Below are 17,978 nucleotides of genomic sequence, written 5' to 3'. Positions count from 1 at the left end.
TCCCTTCCCACTATGAGTTTTCACTTCTTTGCCAGAAAGAACTGTGGTATCTCTTGTTACTCTTTTTTGTTATTTAAATTGAATTATACCTAAAAAATATTCTTCCCATTTCGCCCTTATACAGGCTAAAATATAAAAAGGTAGAGGTAAGTATAAAATCCAACCTTTATTCCACTTTGAACAAGCTTGTGTATATCCAAAAAAGGTTCCTTGAGTATGTCTCCTTCAGGAGTGAAGATCTTCACGTATCCTTCTTTCTCAAGAACGAAGAGGCGATGGGATCCATCCCCACAATGTACTGCTCCAACAGGCTGCCTCAGTCCACTCACAACCTCCTGAATGCAGAAGCAGTTGTGCTTGTGTTTTCTAAAGAAATTTAAAGAAATAGTGAGACATTTGTTCTTTCTCGTAACCATGACACAACAGTGTCCCAAAAAGATAAAATTATTGTTGTGCAATAATATTAAAAACAGGTTTATAATAAAACATTTAAAATATATTAATGTGGATAAATTATTCCCTTGAATGTATGCAAGCATATAATACAGAAAATCAGCTTTAACTTCACTTGAGGAAAATTTGGTCTGCATACAAAAATGAGAACATTAAATAAACTTAGATCCAAAATGTAGAGCAATAGGAGAGGAAAAAAAGTTGGTGAAAGAAGAGAATAATTTAGAAATACAGAATTTCTACTATAAAATAAACAGAGTAAATTTCATCACTTGGATAAAATTTGGATTCTAATATCCATTTTAAAATAATGACTTATGATGGAATAATCTAATTTAATTATTTTCACAAAAAAACCCTCCACAAATGAAATAAATTGAAGATGATGACATAAATTTACTAATAAACTTATTGCTGTTTTTTAGTAATATTAAATTTAGGTACAGATTACTTCCCAGAACTATGAATGATCCATGGGCTGGACAATAACCAAGATCCACAGGGTGGATCAGAGCAGGATTCTAACACCTTTTCAGCAAGGCAAATATCAAATGGTACTGAAGTGCTGAAGCCCGTGTAACTTTCTCTTTTGACGTACTCTAGCAGCAGCAAAGGAAAGTCACATCTGGAAAAAACAGCTGCTCAGCATAAGCACACACGGAGCTGTTTCACTGTGAAAACCACAGGCTTTGCTAGGGGGTTTTTTTCAGCATTAAACAGCATTTATCTTTATGAACCTGCTGATCTCTTCCTCTTTGTCGTATTCTTCCATGTGGTCCAGGGAGTTAGAAGCTGGCCCTCGCACTTGTTTTCTTGGAAAATCTGGAAAGCACACACCACCATCTTTTCTTGCATAGTAATAGCAAAACTCATCAGCTGTAGTTTGGAGGAAACCTTAAAAATGCAAAAGAGCATACAAATATTTAGTGTGTTGTCATGTCTGCAGTTTTGTGTCATCAAACTCATCTTTAAATAGATTATAGTGGAAAAAGACATTTTAAACAAAGGGCTATCTGCAAAAAGAGAGTCTGCTCTGAATAAACACAAATGTATAAACACAAACTGAGCATTGCCTTTTACAGTTTATTCATCTGTATTTGTATTAAACCTCATTTTCAGTGTGCTTAAGTTTCATTCAAAATGACACAATAGTTCACTCACTAAAAAATTAAGAGACATAGTTCAGAGTTGAGGCTGTGACACACTTCTCCCTAATTTTAACCCTATCAATCAAGTGTAGTATCTGCTGTAAAATAGCCTGAGCAGCTCCTGTTTAAATTTTTTTGAATAAGTGATTAGTTCTAGTCAAAATCTCAGTGAAGACTCTGGTAAAAGACATGCAGTAAAATATTTGTGGAATGCTGCCAGCAAAGGACATTGGTTGGAGAGGTGAGAAGTGGGAAGTAGTGCTGAAAACTGCACCACGTTGACATCCAGGTGGTCTCTCCAGCATTAAAGTAGCTGAGCAGTGTCCCATGGTGAAGTCCAGTTCCTCAGCCCCATCCCCTGAAAAAGGGGTATGTCTCATGCTGCACTGGATAAAAGGTGGTCCTTAGGTTTTAGGTTAAAATGGGAAGGATTTTGAAGACCCAGAGAAACACAAAGTTGATAAAATGGGAGCCTTTGAAGAAAAACCCTGCCACTATTGCTATTACTTTCTTGCATTTTATTAAAGGATGTTGAAAAAAATCTGTTTCTGTTCACAAACCTATTTCTAGTCATTTCAATCCAGCTTTTAATCATGAGTATTAAATATAAGAAGACAGAGTCTGGCCAGTTATACATGTACTATTTCACCAGAACATTGTTGAGATAATATGTCTTAAGTTACCTTTGTTCCTGTTTGCATTACTGGCAACTGTCTTAGGATGTACTATAGTCCAGGACATAACTCATAGGATACGCAGAATTAGCACTTAATTGGAATTAGAGGCCTAATTTATGCATGGCTTTACCACTTGTGAACAATGCAGTAATCCATAGATCTTGGCCATAAAACCTCTGGCTTACAACGTACAATAAGAACTGATCAGGGACAGCTGTGTTTCATTGGAAAATGCCAATTTCTTACAAGCAAAGCTTTTTCAGAAACATTATCAGTTTTGACAAAATTTTACTTAGCATGATGTTTCTGGTCCAAGCTCAAACTTCTGGTCTAAATGAAAAAGACAGAACCAGACAGCAAACCTTGTATCACTATACTCCAATGTCTTGTAATTAGGGTGTTTCATTAGGAAGAGGAATATTCAGGTCAATGCCCCTCATCTGTCAGGCAAGAGTTTGACCCTAAGTCTCCCATTTCCCAAGTAAATGTCCTAACAACGACTTTATTAGCTATCCTGGGGTGGTCTCTCTGTGGCTTTCTTCATGGAAAATTTCGAAAGAGTTCAATTTCTTCCTTATGTGGAATAGGAAAATTTTTTGGATCCCAGAATTCTTGTGGAGTGAAAAGCCTTTCCCACCCAACTATACTTCTTTTCATATATATCTTCCTTTAAAAATATTGGAAAAAATGACAGGACAAAGTCTGCCTTTGATTTCTATAAAATAATATCTGGAAACACATGGTAGTGTGTTGTGGTGTAAAAGTTTAATTACCATGATTTGGAGCTTCAGTAAACTTCATCTCCGAAGAGCTGCTTTTAATTTATAGTAGTTACTTGGAGAAAATGGAAGATGTAATTTCAAGTGGAACAACTGAAGAGGAATTCTGATATAATCATAGAGTAGTATTCCAAGGCTTGTAAATATAATGCCAAAATCAAAGGTAATCTAAAATCTTGCTGTTGAATTATTTGACTTAAGAATACAGGGGTTTGTCTTTAATAATTTATTTCTCTAGGCACAGTGGGTCATTTGAAAAAATGCAATAGCAAATTAGAGGTGTACGATTACTAAGAATTTCTAGAATTTTCCAAGTATACAATTTACTAATCACTAAAGATAAACTTCTCTTGGCTTGAGTGTTATCTTTAGTCAGGGAAACCCAGAGCAGGTTGTGATTATGTTGTTCACTAAGAAAATGTCAATTTTAAATAACAATCAGATGCAAACTCACTTGACCAGAGCAATGCCTTTTCTTGTATGTAAGACTGATCCCCTTGCCTCATGAAATATTTTATCATGCACTAAAGTGCATGGTGCACTGCAGTTGCCTTTTGCTGCTTAGCAAATCCATCAGCAGATTCTAAGAAAGGATAAGGCTCATGGACCATTTTCATTAGAAACACTTGTAAAAAAGCGGGGCTAGAATTAAACTATGAAAAATGCTGCATTACTGGGAGGAATGTAACCTCTGTAAATACAGTTTCACCTGTGCATTAAGGGTGGAATATTGCTATTTTATTCTATAAAAACATAGTAATTTAGAAAAAAAACCCCTCCATGTCTTATATATGCTCTATTTAACATACTAACAGCTTAACAGAGGACATTTAGAGAAACATTTGCTTCTGCACTCCTATCTGCTTGTAGCCATTTATTATCTTCTTTCTCATGCTTAGATTGTAAGGTCTTTAGTGTACACTTTGCCATTTTGTTCAGAGTTTGTACAGTGTCCAGAAGAATGGTCCCTGACAAGTGCCCCTAAGCACTAGAATTGTTTGGAGAAAAGGAAAAAAAAAAGGAATAGAGACTGCAACCCTTGGTCCTGTGTGAATTTCTGTACTAACTAATTTATTTTAAAAGACTCATACATATTATTACAAATTTCCTACCAGCTGTGTACGCGTTGACAGAGCGGTGCCTGTGTTAACAAAGAAAATTGAAATCACAAAGGATGATTAAACATCATGTTTAAGTGTCAGATTTTGCACAGGCTTGCATTTCTATGCTAAACTCTGTCTTGCAAACAAGAATCCAACGACAGGCTTTTCAGTTAAGGCAGCTACAGTGAAGGCTTTCTGTGTTCGCCTTTATAAAACACTGTGGGAATAAATTGCAAGATTAAAAGCCTTTTCAAAGGAAAACTGCTCCCAGCTGATCCCCACCTCCTCTCTCCACTGGTATTTACAGCCAGTTGTTCCTCACACTGTATCTCCCTTCCTGTCCTATCTTCACCAAATTCCACTTTGCTGGATTCCCTGATTACCCATCCCCTTTCCTCTTCTCTCTGACACACAACTCCAGTGCCATGGCAGCACACGTCTCAGACTTTGCAGCAAGTCAAAGACTTTGCATTGCACACAGGATTGAGTATCATCCACTCATCTGAGGAAACCTGCACTGCCTTTGAGAGCATCTGGAAATCAGGCTCACCTGCTTGATTTCTGCTGTGACCTTGAGCATACAGTTCAACTTTGTTTCAAAGCAGCCTTTACCTTTTGGGGATTTTTTTTCTGATTTGCACCTTTGACAGCTAGATGTGAATTTGTTCACAAAAGCCCCATATTCTCCTCTCTTCTCAATTGCCAGTAAAAACCAAACCAAAGACGTGATTTCAGACAGATCGTTTCAAAATGTACTAAGTCCACTGGTAGCTCACATAATTTCCAACTGGTTTTCAAGAGACTGGTGACCCTCCTTTCCTGCCCAGACACTGCAGGTTCCTGCACACAGGCAGGGCCAGGTTGATCCCCTTCATGCTCTTGTTACCAGTAGCAAATTTACCACCCACTACTGTTTTTCTGCAGGTTGACTGTGACCATTAATCAGCCATGTTAGAACTTCTGGATGTGCTCTGTGAATTGCAGAATTTCTTAGAATTCCAATGTTTTCAGCTGGAATTCCAACATTTTGGAACACCCTGTTTGGTGCTTGAAAAATCCTATCAGACGTCTGTTCTGGTAATGTCTGGATTCAGATCTGGGCCTGGATCTGAATTCACCCACAATCATCTGGAACCCATTTCTTCAAATGGAAATAATGGAGGCCAGATAGCTCAAAATCTCTCCCATGTCCTTGGATGGCAACATGGCTGTGGCACAGGTTTGTTCCTCAGAATATGCCACTTCCAATGGCACGGATTGAGTTTCTGATTATGTCTAAAGGCAGAATCAGCTGTGGCTTTCTTTACTCTCTGTATTAGTAATAAATATTACACAGTCTTCCCTTATGGAAAGGGAAAACTTAAAATTCATATTGACTGAAGACACTTCATTAAATCACTTAACTCCAGTGTCTCCATCAATAATCCCTTAAACTGAGGCTTGAAGTAAAGATTAGATGAGAAATAATCAGAACAGTTATCTGGAATGAAGCAGAAAAGCTCTAATCTCAAAGTCTTGGTGAAACATTACACTCTGCTGCTCATCCAGATAATCCTAACAGCTTCTGATATTATTCTGCTTGAATAAGGAATAAGGTACACTTTTTCTCTCAATATTCCTTAAGAAGTCAGTGGAAGTTCTGATTCAGTCATAACTGGTGGGCAAACTGCTGTCTTCAAAAGAGTTAACCAAGGATCTGCTAGAGTTTTCATCTTTGCAGGAGACAGAACATAAATGAATTTTTGAAGTTGACTCATGAAAATAACTGATGCATAATTTCTCAGCCTTCTTGGTTAATATGTCCTGCTAACATTTCAATCCCAGAAAAGATGCTTGCTGTCTTCAAATGTTAATAATATTTCTCATTTGCACAGGACTTAAGGGATAAAATTATTTTTGTAGTCAGCAATTTCCTTAAACTCTGTTGTATTGGTGTTCAGAAACAATTAGCACTCCCTAATGGAGGAAGAGTAATTATTCGACATTTTAACAAATGCACAGTGAATCATTGCCAGAGACCTTGGGTTTGGGGGCCTGTTAATTTTCAACTCTTTGTAAAATCCTCCAGGCTAAGCTGAAAACACAGCTTCCACATTTTCTATTTTTTTCTTTCTTTTGCAATAAATATTATTACGGATATACAAGTCTCACAAGGAAAACAGAACCCCAAATAAGTTATTTTAATTACTTATGTTTCAGAATGTACAAGACTATGAAACTATATTAAAATCCTATAGGTCATCTTCTCAAAAAGAGGGACCTGAATCTTAATGAATACCTTTGGGAAATGCAAGAATAGGTATCAACAACCATGAGTACCAGTCAACTCACCAAATTAATCCTGTTGGTGGATGTAAGCATGCAACAAGTTTTTGTTAGTACAACCTACTTTCAGGACAAGTATTTAGAACAATTATTAGCATCTGATTGATGTAGGAAAAATCCTATTTTAACTGATGCTAAAGTATGTAAGCTCTTTTGCTGCAAAGCACAGTGCTCTGCCCAGTGCTAAAGTTATGCTTTCATCTGGTTATCTTTCAAGGCAACCTGGGTGGTCACAAAAAGCACTTGACATCTTGATGCACTTCAGCAGTTTTACATATACACAAACTTTGTAGAAAAATAAATTTGTCATTCGTCACCACATATGTTGATCTGAGGAGCGAGGTTCCTGTGGCTGTAGCTCCTGTGCTGCTCAGCCCTTTCTCATTCTCCCTCCCTCCACCTCCTCCTTCTTTCCCCTTTTTCCCTCTTTCACTTTTTTCAATTAAATAAATTGTTTCCTCATAAACGCAGAATGTCACAAAACAACTCTGAGGGTCTTGTTGTGCAGAATATGAAAATCATTTGTGCTAGCTACAAACTCATGTCAAAAATGTCTTTGTGCTGACTTCTTATATGGGCCAAACATTTAGAATATCTAATCTGTTATCGCTGTTCAGCAGGCAGTCTTGGCAACTATGATCTATTCTGCTTTGCTTTGGGGAATGTGATAAAGAGCAAGAAACAGCTGGTTTAAGAAAGCCTTAGAAACATCTCTTAGTTTATAAAGACAATAATAATATTTTCATATTTGAATGGGTTGAGATACATGTTAAACCACAGTAAAAGGAAAAAGTAAGTCAATTCAAAATGTTTTCTCAAGTCAATAAAAGAGCACTGCAAAAAAAATCCCTGCACTCTTGGGGTTTCAGGGAAAACAAGTACACACTGTAAACATGCAATTAAAAAACTATCCTGCAAATCCCATCCACTTAAACTATCCCCTTTACTCAAATATGTTTATATTATATTACAAACTGTGTTCATATGTTAAAAGTGACTATTCACAAATTCATTTTTCATTCCATTATCAAGTTTTTTTTTTCCAGTCTGTGTTGCTAGTTTAAAGAAAAAAAAAAGAAATCTTAACCTATTTAATTATTTTCTCCTGTGTGGCATTGTTTATAAGTAGTGTTTGGACAGGGAAAAAAGCATAGTTTAAAAATGACAGTCTTAAACATATAAATAATTTACTATTGGGAATACCAAAGATGTTATTTAACATAATAGTGTCTTAAGACAGTGTTTCTAAAAGAGCCATCCTCTGCGGTTATTTTGTTGATATAGTTACAAGTGATAGCACACATTTGGTGACTGCCTCAGACAGCACGGGGCAAACTCTGCTTTTGGTTATGTCCAGCAAACTCCACTGACTACAGCGAGGAAGTGTTAGGTAAGTCAAGAATTTGCTTGTTAACAGCACGCTGGAAGTGATTCAAAGATCACAGAAGTCTGTCAAATAGGGCCCTTTGATTTCAATGGGCTTTAAACCCTGTGGAAAAAACATCAGTTTCTAGGGTAACAAAACCAGAAAAAACACTTTACTCATCAGCTTTTAGAGGCTACAGCAAACAGCCAGGACCTTTTATTTCTTGCATTTTAAAGCAAACTATCATTTAGAATAGCCTCCTGGATGGCCAGCTGCTTGTTTGCATGATCAGAATGAACACAATAATATTTCAGCAAAGGTAACAGTTTCAGGTGCCTTTGACAACAATCAAACCGTGTGTGTTTCATGGTGAGTTTAACAGGAGGGTGGCAAGAAAGCCCTCAAATTATTTACCTCCCTACACAAGATGTGCTGGGAAGACATTCTATCCCTGCTTGAGCAAATTCCCCTGGATATCAGTGGGGATTTTTCCTGGTTAGAAGCTGGATCTACAACTGCTCAGACAATATCAACATATCAGGACATCATTTAGCCCCATATTTTGTTACGAGTTTTACCTGGTATGTGACCTCTGCAGGTGTAATAGAACTCTTTACAATAGTCTTTGCACAGATAGGGAAGCATTAGTTCTTTTTCAGGAGTTTCCCCTTTCTCAGCTGAGTGGAATAGGTTCTGAGCGTGAGGTGAGCAGTGTCCACACTTGATTTCCTCCAGCAGCTTTGCACATTCTGTGTTGTTGGTAACAGAAAGGACCTGCAAGCCACAAACCAGAGACAAGTAAACCTGTGACCCGTGTCCCCATCCTACACAAAGAAAGATTGCATGGCCTCATGCCATAAATAAACCTAATGGAACCAATACAGTTACTATCAATGCATCGAGTTTCACGTCACCGTTCTGGAGGTGCAGAAGTTATTACTATGAAATGTGCAATATGCCATTGGTACAGTGAGATTTTAATTTCTCTGATTTCTTACAGAGGCTTCTTACAAGATCTTCTATAAGATTTCCTGTCTGAGCTTGCTTCTCAGAGAAGAACAACAGTACTCAAGTTATTTTAAGGACCCGTGCCCGCCATCACATAGGCAATTTCTGAACTAGAGGAATCATTTACACAAGAGGGAATTACACCCTACCCACTTCTCTGACAAGAAATACCTAGAATCCTGACTTGTAAGGTGGCCTACTCAAGTGTTTAGAGACTAAAACTTAAAATTCTTGCATCAGAACACATCCGGAAAACCATGTTTAGGTATTTGTAAAATAGGTGTACCTTGAACAACACAAAGCCTGGCTGCTGAAATGACTGCTGTGGAATTCAGCAGGCGCCATGGATTTTTCATGCTTTAAATGCTGCTCTGCTTTTTGCTCTCTCTAATGCACACTATTTGGAGGTGGAAAACCCTGTTTGTCTTCAGACATTTTTCTATTTTAAGTGCAAAAGTAGAATTTGTAATGTCTTCTTTGTGTCAATATGGAAACAGTAACTTTGTCCTCTAAAAAAGCATATATTATGGATGCATAGCACTTAAAGAGGCACGAAACCACAACTGATGATGTGTTTAAGTAAACACAGGAGCCGAAGTAGTGCAATGTCATCAAATCATGAAAAATAATGGAAAACAGCGTAGTTGTCTTTATTAGCTTTTGAATGCGTGTACTTTATTAATCTATTGTTAACTACATGGATTGTTTTTTGGTCATTCATCCTAATGGTGGGCAGTGGGAAAAGTGTTCTCTCTGTTGAGAAGGTCTGAATCCATTCCAGTGCAAAAACAAAGCTCAGGTTCTTTCTGCTATTTATATAACACAGTTATAAACAGAGACTGTGCGACACTTATGTTAAGAAATATTGATGTCATAAATATATGTATTGTATGAAATTTGTAAATATTTACAAACACACATTTGAAAATATTGTTAGTTTTTCTATAGTTTGTATCTATCTCTGGGCTGATTTACAGAAGGACTTTCCAATGTCATTCCCTTGCCATGTTACATTAAAGGGAATTATCTAAGTTGCTTTTGATAAATAAGTTATTTAGTGCAGGAACACTCTGGATATGCTTGAGTTTGATGTCTCATAGGTCAGCTCTCTTCTAGGATGTTATACTTTGATAACACAGGTCTGAACTCGGCTTTTTATTTACGGGGCATAATTACATAGACCTCAAATGCTTGAGAGAAATGCACTTTCAATTGTTTAAAACAGGTATGTATTCAAAATATGACACAATATATGGCCCATACATTTAAACAACATCCTATTTATAACAACTTTAATTTAGAAGGCATTTTCTCTCCAGGAAAATTTAGTCTTACCATACATATATTGTCAAAAGACCATCTGAAATGTGCACTAAAGTTTAGTGTTGTAAGTTGGACCACTGATTAAAAGAACACCATTTGGCTTCTACCCTTATTCTGGATATGCTGCCATTGGCTTCAAAAATAATTCCTCCAGGATTGCCAGGATCACTAAATGCAATAAATGTTCTGTTCTTCAGACTATCTGCTGTCAAACTATCCTCAGCTTCATAGCACCTGCAGGCAAGTAATGTGGTTAACATCTGCTACATATAGTTTATTATCTCTCTTCAAACCTTTCTTGAGAATGTAATTATCCCACATATTTTGTAAAAGGTTTGTCTTTTTTTTTTTTAAGCTTTAAGACAGTAATCAATCAGACAGAAATGAACTGTGCGTGTTGCCTGTATGGCAAAAGGTTTGCCTTAGTCCTGAATTCTTTCAGGAATTTCTTCCATGGCCACAGGCTCTTCTCTCCTGAAAAAGTTTAGATTCCTTTTGCTAGGTTGCCCATTTGGGCCATAGCAGTAGAATTCTTAACCTCAGTCTTCTTTCTCGAATTTCAAATGTTGTTTTGAGATATGGTAAATCTTGATGACAAGAAGTAAAAATACAATAATAACTACTAGAAATTATAACCAGAATACATAACAACTAAAACTTGCAACTTGAATACTGCTGAGGGTTGCAGTTCAGGTAGTAGAGAAGAGACTTGACATGCTTGCAGCAATCCATGCATGTTCTGCACTAGCTGAACTTTCCTAAGGGATGCTATGATTCTGACACAGGGAAGGGGCCTGTATAATTCAATCAGGTCATTGGCTGCCAAACAGGACAAGTCTGAAGCCAACAAGGGATGAGCAAAACCACTATCCATAAATGCTACTTTTTAAGAACATCGTGTCACTTGTCTCTTGAAGTAAGGATGAAATGACCCATTTTGGTGCTTGCATCAAAGGACTGTGAGTACAGACCCTTCAAAGTACTTGCCTACATGCACTAGTACCACCTGGTTTGCAGAAGTCTCAGAAGTTTTCATCAGGGAGTTCATCTCAGACTTTCTTGTGGTAACAGTGTGATGGTATGTTTAGAAGTACAAGTAAACACAAGGTATTACTAGGTAAATATTCAGTGTGTTTATTGAATTAACTCCACAGAGATGCAGATAGAAAACTGTACTTCTACTGGAAGGCTCCAGAACACATTGTGAACAGGGGGGGAAAAATAAATTACAGGATGGCAAAGCTAATTTACTGTTTCTTGTGGAAAACGTAATTGAGGTTGCCTGGTGATACAAGCTTGCCAACATTTCAGTCCTCAAAGTTAAGACAAAAGGATCCTAATCCCCCTGAGCAGCTGCTATCCAGGAATTAACCACAGGAATTCACCCCCTCATGTCATTTCTGGAATGAATCTTGGTCATATAATAGCTAATCGGAAGATTAAGGAATGAGAGTCAATCAATTATCTGAAAATCAAGTACAATGTTACTTAACTTTTAGAATGCTCAAGCAAAATAGGGTGGTAACATTTGCTCTGTGTGAGGTCTGATGTGTAACTCTGTACTGGCTTGGAGATAGGACAAGTCTCTATTCTGAATTTCAGTAAATCAATAATGTATTTATCCTGGAGTATTCTAAACCAGTTCTAAGCATATTCTGAAATACTTATTTAAATAAAGCTTTTTCGGTTGGATGTCTACTTTGAAAATGACCTTAAAGTTGACAATGGCTTTGGTCTTTTGAAGAAATGTAAACTAATTTCCTGCTTCAATTTTTAAAGTCGTATGTGAAACCATCAAACTGCAGTGGTTTAAACTAACTGCGCTCTGGAAAATATGTAAAACTTCCAAACATTTATTGCAACATGCCTAATAATGATTATGCCTGCTGCTGACTAATTTACAACATCTGTAAGATCATCCTTTAATCTCTAGCCACATGAAAGTGGAACGGGTAGACTAAAGGTAAGATAAATCCTGGAATGCACAGGAAAGCACAGCATACTAAATTGGTTTATCAAGAGAAGGAAGAGTGCAAAGAAGAAGAAACAGAAGATGACACAAGAGACAGAAATTCTTTACAACTAATATTGTCATCTGTTTTGTGTACTCTGTCATATCTAGTTAGAGAAAGACAGTAGAATTTTGATGCTAACAGAAGGAAGAAACCATTGAAATAAGTCATTGCATTAAGCCATATTTGATATACAAGCATTTATGTCTAAAAATCATGTGCTGATGAGATTGTTCAGCTGTTGAGTTGAACATATGCCTCTTCTGTATTACAGTGCTGGATTATGTCATTAAAGAGTTCAGTTTCAATTTTAGGGTAATATTTAAATAGATCATTGTACTAAGGCAGCTGTTAAAGGGACCCCAAGATGAGTTATTTGTTTAGTTGGATGTGTTCAACAATAGCCTTTGTTCATGAAAGAGCCAGAGCAAACAAATGATTGTAAAAGGGCACACTTGAAAACAATTACTTTTCACCCATTCCTTGACAGCCTTGGCTGTGAAACCATCCAAGGTAGAGAGGACTTCTTTGCCTGTCAGGCTGTAAGCAAACTTTTAGAAAAATTGATATTGCAATGTTTGGCTGGGATGTAGCAGCCCTTCATGAACAAGGGGATATTGCCAGAAAAATAAAAGAGTTAAATGTCAACAACAGGATGCAAATATTTTTCTTGAGCCAGTGCAGTGCTGTATCTGCTCTTTACGGGAGCTCCATTATTGTTCCCAAAACTGCAGGTGGTGTTTTCATTTATAAGCACAGATCAATAATTTGGTCAAAAATTCTCACAGACCCAGCATCTTAACCAAGAGGCTCTTATTAGAATGTCTACTAAGCATGGTCAATTAATTTTATTTTTTTTTTAAAGATGGCAGTGCTCAGATTTCTGTTAATGGCATGGCCTCTCCATCATGTAGGTAGATGATGGAGTTTAAAAAAGCTGGTTTGGGAACTGTAGTAGAACACAGTTTAAAAAAATGTGCTTTTAGAAAAGTTACATTCAAATGTATACCATAATACTATGCCAAGTCTTCTACAGAATGACCACCCCATTCTGTCAACTATAAATTACATATATTTTGACATTTTTAATCATATATCTTTATCAGATAGGATAAAGCAGATTTGTGAGTTTCATTAAAATTAATCTTCAGTGAAAAAAGTCTGATTTTACAACCCTGTACAATAACATTGCTTTAAAAATGTAATTTATATTTTAAAGAAAATACGAAATGGGTTCAACAGCTCAGGAATAGGTACTGTGGTCACTTCCTCACATTTACATCAGATTTTTGTACCGTCAGTAAGAAAAAAAAACACACTGAAAAGGAATTAAAAGATCTTTTAAAGTAATAGTAAGAAGAGAATAAACACTTCAACTGCCTGGGGATGAAAAACTAACCAAAATTGCACTTCCAGTTTATTGCATTCAACCAATTACCACAAGGGTCTCCAAGCACTGAATAATCTCAGTAGTATATATGCCACTGAGACATTGCAAACAGGGTGAATTAAGGACATATTTTCCAGTCCTTATTATTTTTTTCCTTTTTTTTCCCCCTTCTTTTTTTCCTTTTTTTTTCCCCCAGCTAGATCTTTCAGGTTATCTGTGTGTGGTTATAGTTTAATTCAATCATCACACAGGAGCCTAATGACACTGTCTCTAGACAACATGAAGAAATATATCTGCCTTGAATCTCAAACTGCTGCTGCATATGGTATGAATAAAGAGAGATCTGCAGCTGAAAACCTGCAGTAAGACAGTTCTCAATCATCTGGGAATAGAGGGGGTAGGACAAATGCTCCCTCAAAAGGCATGAACATTTGGACAGAGCTGGGGACTGAAGGAGAATGATGTTCTCCAGTTTCACCCATTAGTGAACCAACTAACAAACACAATGGTGTTGTTGTTATTCTTTTGCCATAAGCAACAGGACTCTGTGTGTGGGCAGCAGTTTAGTGGGGAGGAGGATAAGTCGACCCCTTTTTGTCCTATTGATTTTTTCCTATTTGCATGACTTGAGCAAATTAAATGATGCAATATGGCTTTTTGTTACAAAACAAAGTGAGAGATACCACCCAGACACATATGTTGATTCGTAGAAGCTGTTTACATGAGAATGGAGTGAAATCTACCGTGAACTGAGCATAAAAATTCGATTCAGGCTGGGTATTTTTTTTTTATTATGCTTGGGCCAGCAAGACTGAAACACAAGTTTTCCAAGAGTCTCTCAGACCTTGACAACTAGAGAGTTGTAACTGAGGAATTCTTAATTAAACCTAAAGGAGGATGAAATGTTACAAAAACACCCCAAAATAACAAAAGGGAATAAAAGAAAAGGAAAAGTAATAATCATTTTTTTTTAAAAGGCACCTGATTGTTTATTTCATGTGCAGTGATTCTTAATGACATTATTCAGCAACTTCCCTCCCCGTGCATACCCCCGGCTGCAGCACTGGCCAGCACAGCGCAGCTTATCAAACACAGTCCTGCCTGGTTAGGTACCCACGCCTTTGAAAATCTAAGCAACAGGCTGATAAGCAGAATTTAACTTGCTAAAGGATGCAGAGAACTTGACAATTTTAAAAAATCGGTGAGCAGAGGAGGTGCTTCCCTTCACATGACCGCAGCTTGAAATTGGGCAGAGAGGCTGCCAGGTAATGTGCAAAGGCAGAGTATCTCGGGGCACCTGGTGAGACACCGGCCCTGGGCGAGAGCCGGGACACCGGGGCTCCACAGCGGACACTTCGGGGGCTTTCGCCGCTGACACACGGAACCGTGAGTAGCACACGGGCCCCGAGGCGGCCGGAGATCACGGAATGTCGGTACACCGGCACCAAGCCACTATCCGAACCCCCTCCCGAAGCGAGCATGTGGAGCAAACTGGACACGACCTCTCACGCCAGGAAAAGCCCAGCCCGGATGGCACCGCCGGGCGAACGCGCAGCCCGTCCGCTGCCACCGCTGCCGCCCGGCTCCTCCGCCCTTCCCGCAGCAGCGCCGGTACCTGCGGGCGGCCCGGCCGCGCTGCGCGGGCACGGCGCCGCCGCCGGACCCTCGGGCGCTGCGGGCAGAAAGTAACCGGGAGGCAGAGCCGGCACCGCGCTCCCCCCGCGGGGCGCCCGTGTCCCCTCCGGCTGCGGAGCGGAGCCGGCTCCCCGCGCCTCCCGCGGCAGCGTCAGAGCCGCGGCCGCTCCCGCTCCCGCCGCGCCCTCGCCCCCCGCCGCGGCATCGCCCCCGCCGCCCGCGTGGGAACGCGGCAGGTTCGCGGCCGGTGCGCGGCTCGGCGCAAAATAATAAAAAACCAGCCCAGAACGCCAAAAACCTCCCGCAAAGCCCGGCGCAGCCCCAGGTGGTGCCTACCTTGGCTTCGGGTAGCGGCAGACCCTGCGCCTCGGAGCGGGAGCAGCAGGACAGGCGGGGGTAGAGGCCGCGGCACATCGCCTCCCCGCCGCCCGGGGCCTCCGGGGACAGCACCCGCCGGTCCCGCTTCTTCAGCCGCCGCGGCGGGGTCCCGTTGAGGCACCTTCTCCTCCGGGCGCCGCTCTCCCCAAACTTGGCATCCCCCTCGAAGAAGCACAGAACCACGGCCACCAGCAGCAGCTTAAACGGCAGCATCTTGAGCATCATGCCTGAGGGAGCGTGTGAATGCACCCAAACGGGGGTGGGGGGGGTGGGTGGGGGGAGAAGGAAGGAGGGGAATCCCACTGACTTTTCTTTGCACTTCAGATCAGGAAACCACCTCCCTCCCCCAGAAGGGGAAAGTCTGGAGGAGAATAATAACAGCGGCGGTTAAAGAGCCGACGGAGGAACAGCACCTCGGCCACCCCCGCTTCTTCCAAAAAGGTGGACGCGAAGAGGCAGGAACGGGGGGGACCGAGCCGCCGAGCCCGGCGGGAGGATGCTCGAAGCCGGCGAAGTTGTGCGAGCGGCACAGGTTTTAGCAGCTGCCGCTGCCGCGCCGAAGCGCCGAGGCTCGGGGCGGGCCGGGCAGCGGGCGGCGGCAGCAGCCCTTCACTTGTCGTCCCATAGGAAGGGTGTCCCCGCGGCGGGACTGCGGCGGCGGCCGGGCCGGGCGATGCCCCCTCCGCTGCTGCTGCTGCTGCCGGCGGCGGCGGCTGCGGCTCGTCCGGGCTCTCATGTTTCGCTCCCTCTTTTCTTCTTCTTTTTAAGCGGCGCGCGGGGAGGTGCTGCCACCGCGCGCCCTGCACGTCACCCGGCGGCATCCACCGGCCGCGCGTGCCGCCCGTGGGGGCCCGCCGGGAGCGGGAGCGGCGCGGGGGCCGCGCCCGCCGGGAGGGAGCGGCGGCGGCCCCGCCCCGAGGAGATCCCCCCGCCGGGGGGTCCGGCTGCCCCCTTCCCCCCGGGGGAGCGGGAGCCGGGCCTCCCGGAGGGCCGGCGGAGAGAGGGAGGGAGGGAGGGAGAGAGAGGGGGCGGGCGGCTTCCCGCTCCCGTCTCTCGGCGGGAACCGGGTGGGATCGCGGCGATGCCCGCGGAAGGCGAGCGCCGTAGGTGGGTCCTGCGCTCCCGACGGCCGAGGCGTCCGAGGCAGGGCTCCCTCGGGGTCGGCTCGCCCGCGCCCGCCCATTGCCCCCACAGCTCGTCCCCAAGGCCACGGAAGGTTCCAGAGGCGCGGAGCGGGCGTCGACGGCGGGAGCTGCCCCCAGCTCCCGGTGGCTTCTTGCAGCCGGGCTTCGGTGCTGTGGCTGCCCCGAAGGTGCCGCCAGCTGGCAGACCCTCGGTGTGTGGCCAGCATGACCAAGGTACAACCTGATGGCGGCACGGCGCCATCTCTGAAGCTGTGAGGGAGTGGTCCCGGTGTGCCGATAACGGGAGAGCTGTGTATGGGAAGAGCAGGAAGATCCAAGTACCTGGTGCCTGGTGGCAAGAAAGCGCCTGTGAGGCCAGGACTCAATTTCTGAGTCAATATCAGTTTTCAATTTCAATTTCTTTGCAATCCACAAAGGGAGGGCCAGCAGGGGTGGTATGGAGGGAAAAGACACAAGCCCAGAGAAGCCCAGCCCGGGGTGAGCCCTCAGAGGGGCTGAGGTGCAGCTGCAGCCACTGACTTGGAGGCAAAGGGCACCTGCATAACCAAAGCCAGAGGTGGGTTTACCAGGGACTGGCTGCTCATCCCAGAAACTGAGGAAAAGTTGGCACGTACCCAAAGAGTCCCCTTAGGAGGGAGAAAGGGGAAGAAGTATTTCATTGGTTCCTCATGAGCACTGGTGTCTCTATACCAACTAGGCCCTGTTTTTCACCAAACAAAGCGAGTCTCTTCATATTTACACTTGAGTTCTTAAACAGCAGCACTGAACTAAATAGGAGTTTGGCATGGATACGTAGCACATCAGATAAATTCCTGAGAAGACAGAAAGACTCTTTCCTCTCCCTTCAAGTGCATTTTTGAAGTCAACTCACGACTGCCTCTTGTCTTGCCACTCTCATTTGACCGAAGGTTTTCCCAACCAAGGCTTGAGCCACATCTACCTGAGGAGGGAATGCCTGTGGTGCAGCTTGGGCTTCCTCACTCATGTTGGTGAGTGAAATAAGGGTGTACTCCTGAGATACAGTATCCTTGCTTTATAGTTTTAGAGAAGAGTTCTGCTTTGCAATACACAAACTTCATTCTGAAATTCTGAAATTCAGATTCTGGTCTGCAGCAGAATAACAGTATCATAATAAAGTCACTTTTACTCCCAAGCAGATCCCTCACAGGGTGTTACACTGGCAGAACTGTAGTGGCCTAAGGACAGAGCAGGAGGTCTGTGTGTCTCTTCCCCTGC

General features: G+C 41.9%; 1 protein-coding gene across 1 annotated transcript in view; it reads right to left on the bottom strand.

The window, feature by feature from the left end:
• HHIP (hedgehog interacting protein) overlaps nucleotides 1-15,822 on the bottom strand; it is a 68,822-nt gene extending 53,000 nt beyond the window's left edge. Inside the window, exons 1-4 of the mRNA XM_054296061.1 lie at nucleotides 15,556-15,822; nucleotides 8,430-8,625; nucleotides 1,191-1,347; nucleotides 165-366 (exon numbers count right to left, since the gene is read on the bottom strand). Of these exons, the coding sequence (XP_054152036.1) occupies nucleotides 165-366; nucleotides 1,191-1,347; nucleotides 8,430-8,625; nucleotides 15,556-15,822 (822 nt within the window). The remainder of the gene's footprint in view (nucleotides 1-164; nucleotides 367-1,190; nucleotides 1,348-8,429; nucleotides 8,626-15,555) is intronic.
• Between the last annotated feature and the right edge of the window lie 2,156 nt (nucleotides 15,823-17,978).

Source organism: Melozone crissalis, unplaced genomic scaffold (genome assembly GCF_028551555.1).
Source record: "Melozone crissalis strain CALT ecotype California unplaced genomic scaffold, PUWL_Pcris_2 ptg000006l_1, whole genome shotgun sequence".
Lineage (NCBI taxonomy): Eukaryota > Metazoa > Chordata > Aves > Passeriformes > Passerellidae > Melozone > Melozone crissalis.
This window is presented reverse-complemented; position numbering and strand designations above follow the sequence as displayed.